The sequence below is a fragment of the Equus caballus genome, chromosome 7 (genome assembly GCF_041296265.1).
Source record: "Equus caballus isolate H_3958 breed thoroughbred chromosome 7, TB-T2T, whole genome shotgun sequence".
NCBI classification, from domain to species: Eukaryota; Metazoa; Chordata; class Mammalia; order Perissodactyla; family Equidae; genus Equus; species Equus caballus.
Window position 1 is genome coordinate 70,562,166 of NC_091690.1, and position 21,427 is coordinate 70,583,592.

The 21,427-nt window shown below is 41.7% G+C and overlaps 1 protein-coding gene across 5 annotated transcripts in view; it reads right to left on the bottom strand.

Annotated features, from left to right (window-relative positions):
• UVRAG (UV radiation resistance associated) overlaps positions 1-21,427 on the bottom strand; it is a 298,734-nt gene that overhangs the window by 19,154 nt on the left and 258,153 nt on the right. For 4 of the 5 annotated variants that reach the window (XR_011440678.1, XM_001917231.6, XM_023645688.2 and 1 more), the window contains one exon: positions 5,730-5,821. Coding sequence is in view for 3 of the 5 variants with exons in the window: in XM_001917231.6 (XP_001917266.2) it covers positions 5,730-5,821 (92 nt within the window). In the remaining 2 variants the exon portion in view is untranslated. Of the gene's footprint in view, positions 1-5,729; positions 5,822-19,389; positions 19,805-21,427 lie in introns of those variants that run through there. The other variant, XR_011440679.1, reaches the window with a different exon arrangement.

Genomic DNA, 21,427 nt, shown 5'->3' on the forward strand with positions numbered 1-21,427 from the left:
AGTGTTTCCTTTACAAAAGACGTCAGAGGCTCCCTCAGGAGCATGAGTTTCTTTACCCTTTGCCCCAAGGAGCACGGGCTCGGGAGGCAACTCCTCAGTCCATGGCTGCTCTCGGAAATTCTCAGGTTTCCTCTGAGGCTAGAAGTGCTTGTTCGAGCTTTGTTTAGATTTGTAACTTCCAGCCTGGCTTCCCGCGGTGGTCTTGACTCGGAATCATTATGCACATTCATTTTGTAGCACTTTGCGTCTATCTTAGTAGCCCATTTTTCATTAGAGCACCATAAAGTGGTACCTACGATTCATTCAGTGTTAATGCGCTTGGCACAGCTGGCACAGAGGGGCACTACAGAAATGTGTGAATTTGGGGCTTAATGGGTTTACTGCATCAGTGCCAGGAGACCTAGATTCTGGTTTTATTGCTACATGTTCACGGGTCAACCATGCTTGGAAAGTCATTTTATTCTCTGAGCCTCAGAGATGAGAGCTGCTAGAAATTACAGTGTTTTAGGGGGGAAAGGGCAGCCAGGCTGCAATGAGGGAGCATTTCCATGTAAGCATTTGGGGTAAATGGTCTAAAGAGATCTCCAAAGAAAGGGATTTAAACTCTAAAGTTTTAGTAATTTGTTGTGATGTTGTTCCTCATTTTATTTTATTTATTCATTTTTTTTGAGGAAGATTAGTCCTGAGCTAACATCCGTGCCCATCTTCCTCTACTTTATATGTGGGACGCCTACCACAGCATGGCTTGCCAAGCGGTGCCATGTCCGGTCTGGGATCCGAACCGGAAAACCCTGGGCCGCCGAGAAGCGGAACATGGGCACTTAACCGCTGCGCCACGGGGCCGGCCCCACTCCTCATTTTAAATATTTACTTTTATCTGTAATTTTGTATTTGCCGTTTTAAGCACTAAGTACCACAGAACTCAGATTCTCTCTGTTCCTCAAATGAATGTGCAATCTAGCCAAGGGGGTCTGTTCTCTGCCAATAAAGCGACTGTGCCTTTTCTACAGCTGTTCCCTCTACGTGAGGGGATGGGGTGAGGACGGTGGTGGGAGAGAAGAGGGAGAGCACATTCTAGGCGGCAGGACTGTGTGTGATGACTGAGTCAGGAAAGAATTGGTTCCTACAAATAAGAGGAGGTCAGTATAGTGACTGTACACGAGAGTGAGGGGAGAGTGGTGTCAGATGAGGCAGTGGGGGAAAGGCGGGGGCCAGGCAGACCACGGAAAAGAGCTTGGATTTCATTCCGGCCACTGAAGCTAGGGAGTGACTACGATACAGCTAAAATTTAAAAAGATCACTCTGGCTATTGTGGAGAATGAGCAGAAGTGGGACAAGAGTGAAATCAAGGAGACAAGCTAGACCAGGGCAGCGTCTGGATAAGAGAAGGTGGTGGCTTGGACTGGGCTGGCAGTAGCAGAGATGGTGGGAAGTGGTCAGATTTGACATATATTTCGCAGGCAGAGATGAGGGTTTGCTGATGAATTAGCTTCCATTCGGTAGGAGTGAAGACAAGAAGGGAATCGCGGATGACCCCTGAGTATGAACAAGTGGGTTGAGCTGGAGAGCATCTGCTGAGAGGAAGAAGACTGGCGGAAGGAGAGTTTTAGATATGTTGAGGCTGAGACGCCTGTAATACTCCAAGGGGAGCTGTCAAGTGGGTCTTTGATTACACAAAGTTTGTAAGAGAGGTTTACGCTAAAAACATAACTTTGGGAGACATAAGCATATAAACATTTTTCAAAACTGATGGAATGGATGAGATCACATAGTAGAGAGAGAAAAAGAGAGGAGGACTTAAGATTGGACCACGGAGAACCCCATATTTAACGATCAAGTAAAGGGGGAGGAATAGGAAAAGCAGACAGAGAAAAAGCGGCTGAAAGGAAAAACCAGGTGAAGGTAGTACTGTGGAAGCCAAGAAGGAGGAAGGTTTCAAGAAGGCAGGAATGGCCAGCAACGCCAAATGCCACCAGATGCAAAACAGGACAAGGACAGAAAAGTGATCTTTAGGTCTGGCAACATAGGGTTCAGCAGGCACCTACCTAGATAAAAGGAATTTCAGTATACTGATAAAACTGGAAATCAGACTGGAGTAAGTCAGCAAGGAATTGGGAAAACAGAACATAAATTAACCTATAATCACTATAAAAATTAAATCAGTAGTTAAAAATCTATACTTCCTCCATCAACAAATAAAAAACGTTAGGTTTTCGCTAAGTTCTATCAGACCTTCAAGATATAGATAATTCCTATCTTATATAAACTGTTCCAGAGAATAGAAAAGAAGAGAAAGATCCTCAATTTATTGTATGAGGCTCTCATAACTTTGTTACCAAAATTGGACAAGGATTATTATATGAGAAAGAAAACATATTGGCTACTCTCATCTCAGTTCACAGATACAGATATTCTAAAAATATTAGCAAATCAAATCCAATAACATAGGAAAAAATAATATATCATGACTAAGTACAGTTTATCCCAGGAGGCAAATCTGGTTTAACATTAGAAAACGTGTTAATATTTATTAACACATTAACATAGTAAAGGAGAACAAATACGGTACTACCTCAATAGATTCAGAATAAGCATTTGATAAAATTCAAAATACACGCATTCATGATTAAAAAACAACTCTTAATGAGTTGGGAATAGAAAGAAACTTCCTTTTGCTAATAAAGAGTATCTATTCAGCCCTGCAATAAATACAATACTTAATGGTGAAAAGTGAGAAGTATTCTCTTTAAAGTCAGAAATAAGACAAGGGCGCCCACTATCGCTGCTGCTCTTCCATAGTAAAATATAAGACAAGAAAAAGTAAAGAAAATGGTAAAAGCAGAAAGGAAGAAACAAAGCCATCGTTCATTAAAAAAATACGATTGTATACATAGAAAATCCAAGAGAATCTAAGACAAACTATTGTAATTAATGTTAGCAAGGTTGCTGGATACATTCTCAAAATACAAAAATCAGTGGGATTCCTTTATACCAGCCACAACAAACTTGGATGTTGTACTGAAAAATTTATAACAGCAACCAAAACAGTAAGCTACACAGGACTAAGTGTCTATACAGATGTGCCAAACTTCCATGAAGAAAATTTACAAACCTCACTGAAGTATGCTTAAGAAGTAGTAAGAAAACATCTAAAGAGATACCATGTTCACAGTTAGGAAGATTTGATATCATAAAGCTGTCAAATCACTCAAACACAACTGATAAGTCAAGAAAAGTCAAGACAGTTCTGAAGAAGAACTGTAAGTTGGACCCTTACCCTACCAGATATCAAGAAAGTTGGGAATATCTTCCTTTTCCCAGCTATGAAAAAACATGATTTAGGGGGCTGGTCTGGTGGCACAGTGGGTAAATTTGCGTGTTCTGCTTCAGTGGCCTGGGGTTTGCTGGTTTGGTTCCTGAGCATGGACGACACACTGCTCATCAGGCCATGCTGTGGTGGCGTCCCACATACAAAATAGAGGAAGACTGGCACAGACGTTAGCTCAGGGCAAATCTCCCTCAAGCAAAAAGAGGAAGATTGGCAACAGATGTTAGCTCAGGGCCTATATTCCTCACCAAAAAAACAACAAAAAACAACAAACCCCCATGATTTAGGAGTAACACTCCTGGTCTCTCTCCATCCTCTCATTCACTCACTCTTAGAGGAGGCAGGCCTCTTCTGGTTCGTGAATTTAGAGGGAAAAATAGAACCTGTGTATTCTTGGCTTAGCCCCGTCTGGGCTGTTGCAGGGGTCATCGGACTGCTCTCTGCAGTGTGCTTAAGGGCCTGCCTCTGTGGGGAGAGCCTGGGCTTCTCCAGTTCACACGATTGTGAAGGTAAGTTCAATTCTGAGTGACTCTTTGCAAGCTCTTGTTATACATCTAAAGCCATATTTTCCAAGCAGCTTTATCAGTAATAAAACTGAGCTTTTCATTTCTATTAGTCTGTCTCTTATATCTCTTCTTTCAAATGGTCCCAAATGTCAGGGGGAAGAGGGATGCTATTTATTGGGCATCCTCAAACCTCAACAAGACTTACAGAAATTCTATCTTATAATAATTAAAAACGTGGTACTAGCCCAAGGATAGACAAATAAAAGAAGGAAGCAGACCAGGGAGCCTGCAAACAGATCCATGTATATAAGTGAACTTGGTATATGAGAGAGATGGCATTATCCAACAGTGGACAAAGGACAGACTCCAACACACGATGTGGGACAGTCTGCTGTCTGTACTGAGTGAGATTCATTTAGTGGTTAATCAGCTAGTGTTGTAGGCTGCCTCTTTTTTTGATCATCTTAGCTTATCTACCATTTGTGTTATAAACCTTTGATGAATTATATAGCTCGTTTCCAACTAGATCACAAACCCCCTGAAGGGAGGGCTTGTGCCTTCTACTTCTTGTTCCCTCCAGAGTGCCTAACACAGAACCTCACACACAGACGATACTAAATAAGTGTCTGCTAGTTCACTTTTATTATTACTATTCTTGTTATTATTTTACATTCAAACTCCATTTCTGTCTTTCATTCCTCAGGGCATATAGGTGCATATCATCACTCGGCTTTTCTAAGTATTTTCATATTCTGAGTAGAATTCTTTAAACAATTATGTATTTGCTTAACAGGAGTCCTATCTAAAATCAGACATCTGGAACTTGCATTTTGAAGATCATGTGAGACAGAAATCAAAAACATCACAGTAAAGGTTAATCATGGATGTCGCTTTCTTATTATCTTGAAGGCTTATCCTTACGGCACAGAAGAAAACAGAACCCATCTTGTACCTTCCTCCCCACAAACAGTTTTTCCATTTAATATCTCATTTCATGCTCACCACAAACTGGCAAAATGGGCAGGGCAGGGATTACAGATGAGGAAATTAAGTCTCAGAGAGCTAAGACTAAGCTCACAGAGAAGGTTAGAAAAAGATCTGGGATCAGAAGCTAGCGCTCTTTAGAAGAAAGAAACTATGCTGCTCCCAGCTGTCTAGCCCTAAGGCCTGATTTACATTCACGTGATTTTATAAGTTACTGCCCATCATCCAAGGATTCAAACTTCAAGAATTACTAACCAGCGAGAGCCAACAGCTTTCCATTTACGTAAGTCAAGTGAATCAATCTAGGGTCTCTTTGCAGCAGACTTTCCCTTTGCCCCTCTCTCCTTAAAAGGGTCACGTCTGTCCTGACAAAGTGCTTTGAAGCAGCAGCTTGCCCTCATGGTACAGCAGGCACTGCCATCAAGTACTGTACAAGAAACATTCCAGTATATGCCTCCCGGCCTCAGGCTAGGTCCCGGCAACCTGACCTATTCCTTGTCTGCTTTCTTCCTTTAACTCTCCTAGCCATTGATCTTGACGCTCATTCTATAGTTTCGTCCTTTGTTGATTCTTTGGAGAAGTCCTAGGGGCTCCACGTCTCCCTTGTATGAATCACATTGGCTGTCCTCTAGTCTCTGCCTCAGCAATGCCCTCAAGGATTCCTTGCCCAGCCAACCTCCAAATGTTCCAACGATAGCCCCTCAAACCCGCCCCCTCCCGAGGGTGCTTCACCCTCCTCAGCCAGCCTGGAGCTGAGACCTACACTAGCAGGAGGGCTGCCTTTCTTCTTCAGCTGTCTTATCACAGAGAAAACCCAGACGGCAGGTGCGGAGCAATGTGGAAGTCAGGAAAGTTTCTCAGGATTGTTATCCACAATACAGTCTCTGGTTATGAGAGATGAAGGTACTTACCACCTGACCATTAGTCCATGCTCCATAAAGTTTTTCAGGTTAGGAAGGGTTTGCCTCAAGTCTGGAGTCCCTAGTCCGTGTTGATATCTGAGCTGCAAAGGGAGAAAAATAGAATTAGAAGAAATTCTGGCAGATACTAGGCAATGCTTCCAAGATACGCACCACTAAACAAGTTTTCTTTCTTTTTTTTTTGGAACTCTAAAGGAGGAAATGTGAATGTATGATCTCAGTATCATCAACCACACTTTTGGGATGGTACTTAAAAGTAGTCTTTTCATTTCCTGCTCCCTTGCCGCCTAAACTTGGAGAAGACTAGGGATGACCAACCTGTGGAATCAGGGTATTTCAAAGACCCCTGGAGGGCTGCTACCGTCAACTCCAGGGACACATACCAGTATGAAATGAAAACCAGTATTTCATTTTGGATACTGAAGGCTGGTGTATACTCTGAGCACAGTCAGCCCTTCTTTCACGGACTCTCCCTTGCACAATCAAGCGTGAGGGTCAGGTTGGATTCATCTCTGATTCCCAACAGTGTCTGACACAGTGCTAGTGCTCAGTCAAGGCTTATTAAGCAAATAAACAGCAAGCCACTTTCCAGAGGCTGTGCTCTGCATTTCTCTTGTATCTCTAACTCTCCTCTTTGTCCAGAACCAGAGGACAGAGCTGCAGAGCTAGTATGAGGAAGCTACTGGCTTGTGTGCTAGATCGGCCCTTAGTGTAACTGATTTCTGCTGGTAAGAGGCTGATCGTCTGAGATTGGTGTTCCTCCATGTCCTTCAGGTAACCTGCTAAACGGCTGTCCTCTGTCTGTTCCTTGCCTCCTCTCACTCCGTCTCCAAATACCATTTGCTTCCTTAAGGGGCCATAACAGAGTAAGTGTACCACACAGCCCCTAGAAATGTATTTTTCAAAGAACCTAAGATATCTGAAGAAAATACTTTGTAACCTGTATACTGGTGTACAAACGGGAAAGGTCATCGGTCTAGGTCTTACTTTCCAGCACCTACATTCAAAAGTGGCTAAATCGAACTTTTAAATATTTTCTTTTCTTAAAAAATAAATCCACCATCCACAAAAAAAATCAAAGTAAGTCTTCTTTTGTTTGTATCTAGTACTCAATCAATTTTTCTCTGTGAGTGCGTGACACTTAACAGAGAAAGAGTTCACTCTCACCACAACGAGCTTTTCAAGGAAAACCCCAAAACCGAACTGGGCCTCTTGGAAGGTCTGCACATGCCCATAAAGTAAGGAGGGAGAGCACAGAGCGTCAAAGCTAAAGGGTATCTTCAACATTATTTAAGCTGACCCTTTCCTTTTGCAGATGGGGAAACAGAAGCCCAGAAAGGGGAAGTAAACTCTTGAGGGCCACATGTTTCCACGGCAAAGATATTATCAGACAGAAACCCCTTTTCACAACCACGCTACTCCACCATCCACCCCAACGTCTGAGCGGAAAACTCCTCAAAATACTTGAGAAGACAGAGGGAAAATATTCTTTCCTTTTCCAAAGCTAGCTTGGTGACCTAAATCACCTCCTGAGATTTGCTGACCTTGAATTATATGATCTACTCCATATTACATGACATCATTTCTTGTACTAATATAAAAGCATTTTTTCCATACATTGATAAAAGCAAAATGGCTGATATCCCAATATGACATTCCTGAATTCATTGTTTCAATAAAAAAGTGAAATTGTTTACACATGGCATGGAAATTTCGCTTGTGATTCATACTGAAAAATATTAAATATCAAAAAAACCATGCAGAAATAACACTAAGCTATGTGTCCCTGAGCCAGTGCACAGTCAATGCCTGCCCCAGGCCCCACAGTGGAAGGCTGGGTGCTGAATTCTTTGCAGAGACCACAACGAAAATTTCCCTCCCCGTTTGATTTCAACCAAAAGAGGGAAATGTGGGAATTTCAAGCCTCCACCCAGGTCTTAACTCTTCACGTGCTGCACAGCACTATTATTTTTATCATAGAATCTTAGGACACTGGAGCTTAGAGAGATCCTGGAGGCCATCTTCTCCAAACTCCTTCCCTTCATACATGAAGAAGGTAAGACTCACTAAGGCAAGCGTCCTGCCCAAGGTCACAGAGCTAATAAGGGACAAAGTCAAGGCTACAATCTCTTAATAACGACTTCAAATTCCTTCTCCTGTGTCACTCTTTTAATTTTCAACATAGAGAACTAAAAAAATTCATACATAATACATACATATTAATTTAATTTCTAAAATAAAGTACATGTGGGGGCCAGCCCAGTGGCATAGTGGTTAAGTTTGCATGCTAGACCTTGGAGGCCCGGGGTTCGTTGGTTCCGATCCTGGGTGCAGACATGGCACCGCTTGGCAAGCCATGCTGTGGCAGGCGTCCCACATATAAAGTAGAGGAAGATGGGGAGGGATGTTAGCTCAGGGCCAGTCTTCCTCAGCAAAAAGAGGAGGAGTGGCAGCAGATGTTAGCTCACGGCTAATCTTCCTCAAATAAATAAATAAAGTACATGTACTGTTTAATAAGTCTAAACCACCATAAGGCTTATAACAAAAAAGCAACAGTTCTTTGCTCTTCAGTAGCAACCACTTTTAGCTGTGTCTTTTTTACCTCCATATTCCTAAACAATAGGCTTATATCAATATTTCTTGTTCTTTCCCTCCCAGTTTTAGACATCATCTACTATATTTCTACTACGACAAATGAGAAGCTGGCTCTCTCATATTACTCTTCTCTTACACATTCTATCCCCTTACCCGTATGTTATGCATTGACTTTTTATTAAGGAATGAGGATTTAACTCTCTACCCTCCCAAATACAGATCGTCTTCCCACCCTCTCAAGATATTCAAGATCACATTTTTTGTTCGATTGGTATTTAGTGTTTACTTCATTATACCAATAAAAATACTGTTCACTGCTGAGCCATGTAATATATTACTCCTTTTTTGTAGTTTTTGTTTGTTTTTCCTGAAGTGCTAATTGCCATTTTTTCCCTTGTTGAGTACCCATCTTATTGACAGTACTACTTGTTTAGTACCTAACACAAGATCCTGCCCAAACTAGGACAAAACCTTAAAAATCCTCTCAATCTGATGAAACACAGCACATAACCCATTAGGTCCACTTCCCCCTTGGATATTTCCAGGAGCACCTTCTCTCTCTCCACTCCGAACTGGCTGCTCTCTAGCCTGCTCCCTTGTTCTCTTCCTAGACGGTCCTTCACCATCATCCTGGAAATCTTGTTTACTTCTCTTCTGTGCTGAAGCTGTTGTTTCCGAGATCTCATGACTTCTTTTGTGATTTACTGTCTCATCTTGGTGAAGCATATCCTATAGTAGCTTTCTGAGAAAGGGGAGCGTGGGAGGTATCTTTTCTGACATTTTGAATATTTAAAAATATCTTTATTTCGTTCTCACACTTGAACGATAGCTTGCCTAGGTATAGAATTCCAGGTTGGGAATAATTTTCCTTCTGAATTTCTAAAGCATTGTTTTACTGTCATTTAACTCTGCATATGGTAATTGAGAAACCTGATAACATTCTGATTCCTGACCCTTTGTATGTGAACTGACACTTCTCTTTGGAGGTTTTCAGGATTTTATTCTTTAACCCGAGTATTCTGAAGTTTCACAGTTGTAAGCCCTTGTTTGGGTCTTTTTTCATTCATGTACCGTGCACTTAGTGAGTCCCTTCAACATGAAACTCTTATCCCTTAATTCTGATTACTTTCTCGTATTATTATTATTTTGTCTTTTCCTCCTTCTTCATTTTCTGTTACTTCTGGGTTTCTTTCTTTCTTTTATTTTTAGACTTAAAAAAAAATTAGAGACTTTCCTTTAATGTCTAGTGATCTTTGGCTGTCAGTTCATGTTTACGAATGCAACTTTAAAAAGCTGATCAGATAGTCTAGGTAATGGCAGTGCTTGTTGACTGGGGTCACTGCAGAATGAGCGGATGGAAACTTCGCCCTTTCTGTGGCAGACATGTCCGTCCCAGGAACTCTCATTGCTGGGACTTCTTTTTTCCAGAGGGAGTCCTCCGATCTTCTACCTAGGAGTACAGTCTGGATCCCTTTGGGGGAGGTAGCAGGAAAAAGTGGTTGGGGAATTCGGTGTTAGTATGTTGGGCTTTTCACTGAATTCCCTTGTTTTCAGTAAGGCATCTTACTTCTTGCCCCAGTATACCAGGCAGTTCAGGGTTCAGAGCTTCTTGGGTTTCACTTTTTAGAAAATAAACCCTCCGTCTCCCAGTGGGGTGCATGCAGAGGTAGTTGCTTGGCTATGCAGGGTGGGGAAGTGAACTGGCCGTTTTACTTCTCTTTCTATAGACTTTCAAGTAATCCTACTTTTAGACCTATTTCTTACCCCTACACTCTACGAGGTACTTGGCACCTCCAAATCCTAAGTCCTTCTGGAGTTCTTTGGTTTGAATTATGCTGCTTCTTGAAGGCTACAGCTGTCATTTTTCTCCATTCTGCCAACTCAGTTTATCACTCATTTATTTGCTTGTGATTTTCTAAAAATTTGTTAACTTCATCATCTGCTCGTCTCCTCTATTCTTTTCATCTTGTGAGTTTACAATTTTTAAATTATTTTATCTTTATTAACAGCGTTTCATTAGGGAGCTGACACAAATAAGCATATTCAACTTGTTCATCGTGAAGTTCCCTACATAGAACAGCTTTTCAAGGGAGGCTAACAACCTCCCCTCACAGCCTTTTGCAGAGTGCTCAGCACGCGGGCAGAGAGCTCCCTTTCCTATGCGCAAGTCTCTCTCCAGGCCACCTACATCTGGTCACATTCTAGCCCTTCTCCAAGAGGCAGCACAAGCTCCATTTCCTGCAGGAAGCTCTCCCTAATTACTCCTCTCCTCAGATCCCTTCCAATGCCACCTTGCCATTTGCTGTCTTTGGAAAGCCTTAACTAATTGAATGGGCATTTGATAAATATTTGTTAATTAATAAGTTAAATTAATGCAGTATGGGAGGGAATGAGAGGCATCATGACACACTAGAATGAGCTGAGAGGCATAAGATCCAGGTCTGAATACCAATGCTGTCACTTACTAGTTGTTTGACTCTGGGTAAGTCACTTCACTTCTCTGAGTTTCAGTTTCCTTACTTGTAAAATGGGGATGTTATCTGCCCTGCAGAGCTGTTGTAAAATTTAAATAAGTATATAAAGTACCCCAAACAATATCTGTGCACAGTAAGTGCTCAATAAACAATACCAGTTATGATTATACTACATATACACTCTCTCTCTATTATCATCATCATAGCATCTACCACTAAGCTGGGCGTAAAACTGGTGCTCAATGGCTTATCACTTAACGAATAAGAATGAGAATCAGAAAATGGGGGGGAAAAAAAGTTCAAATCAAAGGGAAAAAAATCCTAAGTACACTGTTCACTTTTATAAAAGCTAATTTTTACTAATGTACTAAGCTTTTGACTGTGAGCACTCCAGAGCGGCAGCAATAAACACATACAAATGTACTATCTTAAAATAATTACACAGAGAAATGGAAGGACTGATACGTGCCGTGGGTGGTCAGGAGGCCGGGGTGACAGGCCTAGCTCTGCTCTGTGGTCACAAGGAAGGCCCCTCTCTGCTGGGCTGGTCAGATGATTTTCAAACTGTTTTTGGCAGTCCTGGACTCCTTTGTTCAGCTGAGATATGCTGTAGAGCCTGAGTATAAAGCAAACAGGGACCTGCCCAAATTGCAGGAGGTGGTGGTGGAGTGGACTCAGAGCCCAGGCAGGCATTCCCACCTTGGAGTGAAACTCCCCTGGCCTAGATCATCTCTAAGAGCCTTCCAAAGTCCTTCAAGTCCACTTTAAATGACATAAAAATTACAAGTGTGAACGACGCATCTCAGGATTTTGATATAAGACTATGTTTAGCGTAGTGCACATTCACAATGGGAGCGACGAAGAGACATCAGCCCGTTCAGCCCCATCTCTGGTTTTGCCCACTTGTGATGGTGTCAGAAGTCAAACTTGGCTAAGAAGGTGTCAGATTTTTACGTATTTGCTTGAAGGGCAGGTCTGATGGAACAGCCTACAGAAGATCCCCTGCCGACACCTCAGGGGAAGTGTATAAAAACGGAGAGGGTGAGATGGGCTTCGTCTTACGTATACTATGTCAGGTAGAGCTGACCCACTATGAAAACGTAAATACTTCAGGAAGGAAACAAATCTAAATTTTTATTAAGTAATTCTTTAAGAAGTTAACTCCCTAGTAAGATATTAGTAAAAACAGGAAAGAGCAGAAAGAATGAGGCCAAGGAGGAAAGGACAAGAATGGGGAAAGGTGAGAGAGAACTACATTTACTAAACTCCTACCCATCCTGTTCATTCACTCAACAAATATTTATTTAGTTTCCACCAGGCTAGGTACTGTGAATCAGCTCTCTGTCCTCAGAACGACAGGCCTGAACTCACAGTCTATTCTTGCCATATAACGTATGTGACCCTGAGCAAGTGACATAACCAATCTGTGTCTTGTTTATAAAACAAGACCAACAATATTCGTCTCATAAGATTGCTGTAGGAGTTCAGTAAGAATTTTTATCGAGAGTGGAAACTCCTGAGGCCTGACTTTTAGAGGGTATTCATTAAAATCGCTGAAGGCCTAGAGTGCTAAGCTGAGTTGGGGCTTTATCTTCCTTGTCAGCAGTAAGAACCTACCATAGAGTTCTAAGCAGGAGAGTGAGTGAAGAAAACAACTCCAGAGGCAGCTGTGAAGGAGATTACAAGACTGAAGCACTCTTTCCTCTAAGAAATCTTACTGCGCATTCCATCAAAACCTGCGCTCGCCAACTATTATCGATACCATACCTCTGCACACGAGCGCTCTCCGCTCTCTCTTCTGAGAGGGGAAGGCAGATGCCAAGAAACCAGGCAAATAAAATATTGCTTCGGGTCTGTCTAACTGCCTCAAATTAGTCTCTGAAATAAACACCTTGTGTGACAACTTCCTGCCGCACCACCACCCAAAGAGTCTAATCAGTTTTTAAGTGGAATTTTGCTTTCAATTAGCTTGAATTTCAGCTTTACTTTGATTGGTTTAGAACTTCATGGGAGCAATTAAATTTTTGTTTAAGTCATATAGTAGGCTAGTAGGTGAAAACTACACAGAGACGATCAATTAGATTGGAAGTGGGGAGAAGCAACGTTCAGTGGTTTCCCTGGAAAAATGAACAAACACTGTTGTGTACTAGCAAAAGAAAATCCCTATACTAAAATATCCAGAAGATCTGGCTTTACAGTCACTGGAACAAGCAAAAAGAAAGAACACCAGAGCAAAGAATACATTTAGATTGCAACAGACATCTATAGCCATCTCAACTACATTAGCTATCTTCTCTGTTTGCCTCTCCCACACTATCTTTTCATATAAAGATACAAAGCCACGTGCTGGTTTCATCTCAAATCACTATATATTCACTGTGCGTTTTACCAAATAAGACGGATCAACCATGATGTTAGAGCTCTTGTAGCTGAAACTAACTAGTTCATACAGCTTGATAAATGGTGCTCCATCGACTCAGTAAGACCATTTGCAGCTCTGGAGATCATATTTAAAAATAAACTGTGATTGTACTTCTGAGAAATAAATGCTGAGTTCTTGTACTCAGTGAGCACATTCCTATTGAGCTAAGAGGCCTAATTTACTATCAAAGTATTTCAATTTTATTTTTATTTTTCAAACACACAATTTTCTAGGCCAAGAAAGACTCTGGGGGTTCAGGAATCATTCTGTCATTTAGGTTTTGGCAGGAGAAATTCAGTTTAGACAACACACACACACACATCCTCTTCCCAACTATATCCATCTACACAAGGCCACTTATTGCACAGCTTATTAGTTCCATATGGGGCTTGAGCTAAGCTGCATGATATGCTTGATACAAACCGTCTGTTATCGTGAGAGAATGTGCATTAATACAAGGCTTCAATAAAGGTTACTAAAAGATCAACACTTTCGTGATGGGATCACAATGAATTTGACTACAAAGAGAACTAGTCTAGAGGAACTCAAAAAATAAGAAATTAAAAATGCACATATGCATCTAAAGACTACACTTTAGAGTTTTGGCTTATGTAGTCAAAAATCTCTGAAGGACTAGTTGCCAGTATTTCAATTCATTTTTAAATGCTAAGGTTCACTGACATAAAAAGAACTAGATTAAGAGTCTAAAAAAAAGGGCACCATCATATCAAAGATAAAATCTGCTTTCCTAGAAGAAAATACAACTCTTTTAAAGATGTGGACAATCTTCTTAAGGAATATTTAGTTTAAGCAGTAGTATTGTTTCTAACAGTGAGGCATTGCGATATTTACCTCTCAGGAAAGGTATACAAACCTGATTATGGGCCTTTGGTTGCAAGAACCACCTAAGTGGCTTCCCCTGCCCATCTAGAAACCATACCAGTCCTTTTCCAAGATAGATATGTTCTACTGTAAACACTGGACACAGCTGAGGCTGGCCATTCCGAGGTCTGAGAAACCTCAAAGCCAAGTGTAAAAGCTCTTAAGTCTAAGAAGTGGAAAAGTTTCTTCTATTCCTCCTCCCAATCATACTATCACCTGCTCTCAGAATCCTGGGATCCATGTTGGAGCTGAAAGGCCCCTCTGAGAGCATGAGCCTGCCTGCCTCATTTACCCCGTAAGGTAAATGAGAAGTTAAGTGGCTTGTTGAACAGACTGAGTCCAGGGACCAGAATCTAAGTTTGCTGAGTTCTAACCACAGCTCTTTTCTTTATATCACATGTGGTATTTAGGAGGCACAAGTTATATATGAGCCAAATTTATCATTATAAAATCTGTCATATGAAAAGCACTTCAATTAAGATGGTCCTCTGCTTCAGAATCTTATGTTTGCCAGAAAACAACTAGAAGCACTATTAACCTGAGGCAACTCTGGGTCAATGTGATCTATAAGTGTGGTCTCTATCACTACCAATTTTTGTGGGTTGCTAAAGAGGGTCAGCAAAGCATATTACAAATGGACAAGCAAAGCAGAATGGGAAATTTGTTAAAGGCAAGTAAATCATACTCTTGACAGCACCTGCAATCAGCTTTAATTAATGATCATCAAAGAAACGTTATGTTCTCTGGAGGCTAAAGGCTGCGTGAGTGGACGAACTCGTGTAGAACCCATTAGAGCAGATATTCGCACTGTCAGGTCCAGCAGGCTCGACCTTGGCTCCCTGCCCTCAAGTTAATAGTCCTGTGCACCCTGATTTACCCCAAACTACCTTGTACTGACCTTTGACTCAATCTGGATTCCTGATTCCCCTGGGAGCTAAACCTTGCTTCCCCAAACTGATCAAACTAGCGTTTCTGCTTCCACTTCACTGACTTTGATGGAATCTTGATGCGAAGAGCTGTATCAGACCAAGAAGGTCACAGTCTAATAGGGCAAAGATAGCTTTCTAGAATGTCTTATAAATGGAATCACAGGATACGTAGCCTCTTGTGTCTACCTTCTCTCATTTATGTTTTTGAGATTCACCTGTGCTGTTGCATGTATGAGTAGTTCATTTCTTTTTATTGCTGAGTAGTATTCCACTGTATGGATGTACCACAAGCAGCTTATCTACATGCTAGTTAATGGACATTTGGGTTGTTTCAAGTTTGGGCTATTACGAATTAAGGTACTATAAACATTTGGTTTACACCTGTGTATAGCACAGGTTTTTTCCGGACTTGTATTTTTATTCCTCTTTGACCAACATCTAGGAGTGAAATTTCTGGATTGAATGGAAGATATATGTTTAACTTAAAGAAAATGCCAAATTGCTTTCCAAAGTGGCTATACAATTTTGCATGCCCATCAGCAACAGATGAGTGTTTCAGTTGCTCTGCATCATCATCAGGACTTGACACTGTCAGTTTTAAAAATTTCAGCCTTTCTAGTAAGTATGCAGTAGTATCTCACTATAGTTTGAATTTGCATTTCCCTAACAATTAATAAGATTGAGCATCTTTTCATGTGCTTTTTTTTCCTGCCATCTCTATCTCTTCGGGTCCTCCTGCAGTTTATGTGAGCTATCTCTGATGAATACCTAATACATCTGATTAATACCTCTGATTAATCTTAACACTTTATTAGTATCCTTCCAATTAATACCATTTCTGCTTAATCTACTTAAGAGTAAATTCTGTTTATTGCAACAACACAACTCTTTTTGTAATGAGGAGCCACATGGGGTTCTTACACACATAGAAGACAAAAAGGAAAATGCTATTATAAGTGCCAGGATTCTTTCAAAGAGATTCGGGTAAATCTATGTATCAGAGTTTCATTAGAATGAAAAATGCACTTAAATCTGTTGTCACAAATTAATTTACACAAGGAATATAGAAGCCCATTCTGGCATCTCCCCAGCAACGTACAATGACCACACACATCTGATGTGATCACTGGAAGAAATTACTTAATTTAATTCAACAAATAGTTACTAAACAGTGTGGGTGTGTGTGTGCATGGTGGTAATAATGGTGGAAATGTAGATGTTTATGGTATTGTTTATAACAGGGGAAATTTGAAATAATTTGAATAATATATGCTAGGCCTTTGGCTGGGTTATGGTGGAACGACGACTATATTAATGATAATGAAAATAATGCTACAGCTGCTAACACATTCATTGAGAAATTAATTCTGTGCCAGGCATTATGCTAAACATTTCACTTTGTATTGTTTCACTCAGTCCTCTTTTATGGTTGAAGAAACTGAGAACCAGAGACAGAGTTAACAAGTGGTAGAACTTGAATGTGCCCCCAGGTTTGTCAGACCCTAGCACTCTGAGCACTTAACCACTTGAGAAGGATGATGATGATAATGGTAATATCAATAGCAGCCGCCATTCTTCTCAACCTGCGATCTGTGCCAGGCATAGAGCTTGACTGTTCACTTACGTCATTTCATTTAATCTTCACAATAACCCCATGAGGTAGGGCATAGACTTCCCTCTCTACACATGACAGATTTAAAGGAGCTGCATGAAACGTCACGGGGAGCAAGAGAGCAGCTGGGGTTTGAATTCAACTCTGATACTCCACATCCCAGCACACGGTCTAAAGACTGCTTCCAAGTTGATCAGAAAAGATTGTTTTCTCATTCCTCATTTAACTCCAATACCTAGAGTGAGACCCTCAGCTCTTCAGAGAAACACCTTCCTTCTCCTGATAGCAGACATTTGACAATTCGCTCCCTTCCCACTCAGCTGTTGTTCAGCTAAGTGATACATACTTAGTCTTTTAAAACCTCTGCTTGTAAGCTAACCCCTGCGGCCTCTTCATCATTCCTTATGTTTCTGAACTCTCTCCAGTTTCCCTTAAAGACTCTGGTAATGAGGTGCCCTAAATGGAACACAGTTTCCAGAATGCTCTTTTCTCTCATTTTTCCCTTAAAATATTAATTTCACTATTACATCTACTTCATGCCTTTTAAGTTTTTTTGTGGAATTCTTCTTACTTCCTTTGAATTGCATTAGAGTCCAAGCCCATGTGTCCACTGTTTAGTCTCTTTGGTTGATGATAAATAAATGTAGCTTCAAAAAAGGAGAAAGAAAAACAAAAACGGCAATGAACCGTCAAGTGCACATTGCTCCTCCAACGGGACTGATGTTCTTACAATTTAGTCTGGAACAATTTTACTCATCTTTTGATCTCACAATTCATTTAACAAAAAATGACTCATTAGATATGCACTGAATACCTACTACGGGCAAGGTGTGCAAGGTATGATGGGGTATCCCCAAATGACTAAGCTGTGGATGCTACCCTGAAGGAGGTCACCTCTTAAACGAATGATAACTAGTGAACCTAGAGGGAAAGTACAACCTTGTATGAGTTTGAAGGGTGGGATGGTAGGCAGAATTTTAAGGTGGCCCCCGTGACCTTCATCTCCTGGTGTTATGCTCGATTATTTTACGTTTATGGCAAAGGGCGATAATCTGGGTGGGCCTAATTTAATCACATGAGCCCTCTAAAAGCAAGACTTTTCCCTGGCAGGCAGCAGAAGAGAAAGCACAGAGACCTCTGAACTGGGAGAAGGGCTCGATGGGGCATTACTGGTCTGCAGATGGCGGGGCGGTGTGAGAAGGAGTGCAGGAGGCCTCTAGGAGCAGAGCGGCTCCTGGCCACAAGCCAGGAAGTAAATGGGAACCTCAGACCCTCAGCTGCAAGAAACCGGATTCTGCCAACAATTTAAATGAGCTTGGAAGCAGATGATTCCCCAAGAGCCTTCAGACAAGAGCCCAGCCTGAGCAACACACCTTGATTTTGGCCTTGTGAGACCCTGAGCAGAGACAACAGATGAGCCCACCTAGACTTCTGACCTAGAGAATTGTGAGATAAAAACGGATGCTGTTTAAGCTGCTAAATTTCTAGTAATTTGTTATGAAGCAAAAGAAAACTAATACCGGTAGAAAAGATTACTTCTACCTTCTACCTGAAGATAATGTGGAGTGAATTCACGGGGAGAAGTGGCCTGAGTTCCTTGACGGACAGGTAACATTTTGTGTACCTATTACATGTCAGGCACAATGGGGACAGCTCTACAGAAGGGCACAGAGGTTTTCAGTTAGCAAATAATATTTTGAACATTAAACGAACGCTGGGACACACTTCTCCAATGGCTAATGAAGTGCTCAGGGGGAAAGGGTTAGAGACACTGAGGAAGCATCCCCAACTTTACCTATTTTTTGGGGGGGAGTCTGAGGTTTTGTTCTCCAGAGACTATGGTTCTCTGAAGTATTCTGGAAGATCCTGTCAGGCTAACAGCCAAATTTAGATGCTCAAGTTTATGGAAGACAGACTGAAAAACTAGAAAACACACGAATAACTAGTTCAGAACAGGACAAAACCTCTGGTGGTTAAAGCAGAGCACACAGCACTAAGCGGCCTTGTTTATCAACTGGGGACGCCCAGCACACCCGAGCTGGCTATGGAAACCGGCGACGGCAACAACACCGAGTCTACTCCTTTTTGTTCGACTTTCAGTCTTGTATAGGTACAAATAAGACCGGCAGCTGCAATCACGTATTCATTCAGTCAATGCCATGCGCTAGGTCATGGGCTGAAATGAAGAAGAGGCAGTTCTGCTTTTAAAGTAATCACAACATAATCGAAAAGTCACTTAAAAATGAGAAACAATTATATTAAAGAATAGTAAGTATCATATTAGAGGAAATTACAGGATCACGGAGGAGGTACACCTAACTAAGTCTAGGGGAGACAAGGACATTGGAAAGGAGGTGATAATCTACTGAGCCACACAATCTAAGCTGATTTTCCTAGGTGAGAGGGTCGTGGGGAAGCCGTATTCCAAACAGAGGAATTGCATGTGTAAAAGCGCAGAAGCAAAAGAGAACCTGGGAAACAGCAAGCAGTGTGGCAGGAGCCTAGAGCAACGCAGGGTTACCAGGGAGTCAGCAGTCTAGAAAGGAAGACTTTAGGCAAGGTTCCAAATTCTGAGTGCCCCAAAGAAGCACCAGCATGTCAAACGACAGTGACTAGGTGTGACGGAGAGCTGAACAGTTAAACAGCCTCAAAGAAGGATGACAGTTTTATACAAGGAGGGAAAAATAACAGTCTGGAGAAACGGACAAACTGCCCATCCCTCCTCCACTTCCATCACCTTCTTGCTCTGTGGCGAGTCAGAAAACAAGCTTCTGCTGCAAGGGGTTATAGGTTTCCGTTACGATTCAGACAAGGAAAGAGTTCCAGGCTACTAGGGTTCACAAGGGGCGGCAAGCCTTCTATCAAGATGTCTGGAGGCTCCTGTTGGTGTGAGGATGCTCTTGAGGTCTGTGGAGCAGCACCAAAGGCTTCATTTGGATGAAGACTGTCTCGCTGAGTTCAGCAGGACTGTGGAGAAGGCCCTGGTTCAGGCACCATCAGGAGCCTGTTCCAGTGAAAGCCACTGGAGGTCTCTGAAGCAGCCGAAAGTGCTGACGCAAGGAAAGGTGTGCCTCAGGGTATTTGTGACCATCGTCAAGGTCCTAGTTCATGGAAAGGATGTTCTGGGCAAAGCCTGATGCAAGATTTACAACCTAAATGACAGCAAGAGCCCTGGTTAGGCACAGGATCATATGGAATAGAGCATAAGCTTAGCAGGCACACTTGGTTTCACCTTTTCACAGAACAGATCTGTTTTCTACAGCATCCCTGATAATCATCTAGCTTTAGCATGTTCACCTCTAATGACTAGATAATTCATTCCCAGGCTTTCCATTCCATTGCTGGACAGTTCTACCTGTTAAAAAATATTATTTCTCATGAGAGCTAAAAAAGTTCCCCTTTCTGATTTCTATCTGTATTAATTTAATCCATAAGCAAGGTTTAATTTTACTCCTGCTTCCCCCGACAGTCTTTCAAATATGAAGACAGCTATCTCCTTCCCTTGGATACATTCTTTACTTAGGTTCTGACTTATGTAGAACAACTATATATTTAACACACAATTTTTCAGGTTTATCAATAACTTCCATGACAATTGTGACCTCTATCAGATCGCGCTGTTAAAAAGCCACACTAAGTCAGCTTCAGCAGCGAAGGGGTCCCTGACTCTCCGCAAGAGCTGTGTTTGTCTGTGTCTCACTGAGCGTTGCGGCGTGAGAACACTGGCTGGTTTATTGCTAAGGTGCCCATGTCAAGGCCTGCCTGGCCTCCCTCACGCCACGGGTCTCCTTTCATGTGCTCTGCAATCCAAACACCTGGAAGCACTTGCCATTCCTTAAGTAAGCTCAGACTTCGCTTCTTTGACACAGCTGTGCCCTTGTCATGCTATTCCTTCAACCTGGAAGGTCTAGCCCTTTCCATCTCCGGCTCATCTGTTCAAATCTTACCCTTTTTTCAGGTTTCATCCAAAAGTTCTGCACTGAAAAGCTCTCCCCGATTGAACCGGCGAGAAGAAGAAGGGACACCATCTAATGACAAGCTTCTACGTGCCGAGCTCTCTGCCAGGTTCTCTAGTACTGCATCTTATTTAAAGTTGATAAACTTCACAGACGAAGATACAGGTGGAGAGGGTTAAGTAATTCCTAAAGGTTATAACAACTAACCAAATGAATAAAACTCTGGGCTATCTGATTTAAAGCCCATAAATTTCAAATGATGCTGCTGCCATGATACTGTTTACCTTCTTCATAGCATGTTTATATGTTATCGATAAATATTACAGAGAGAGAAAACCGACAGTCCCGCCTCCCTCCTTCCCTCCATCCCTTCACAGTCTAAATGTATGAACTGTCTCAGAAGGTAATACCTTCCTCATCAATTACTTTTAAGAAGCACGATGAATAGCTCTTAGGAACACTGTAGAAAAGTGTTAGAAATCAGAGGAGATGTCTCTAATCTCCAAATTCCGTGACTCTGTGGACTTGAATTTTTGGCCAGGAAATGACAAATATTCGGAAAAACCTGGCTGTGGCTTTGGGACATTCACTAGCTGTATCTGGATCTCATTCTTCTACTTTTGAAAATGCAATAAAATCAGGCTGAATTCAGTTAAAATAAAGAGGACATCTTAAAGCCCACTGTTTTCTTATACCTTTTAAAAACCTTCTTCCTCCATTTAAAAACTTTTTTGGGGGGGAACTTGTAGGTTAAGATGGCAGATTAAACATATACGTTTACTTTTGCAACCTCCTAAAACTCCAAAAGCAGTCGGCATG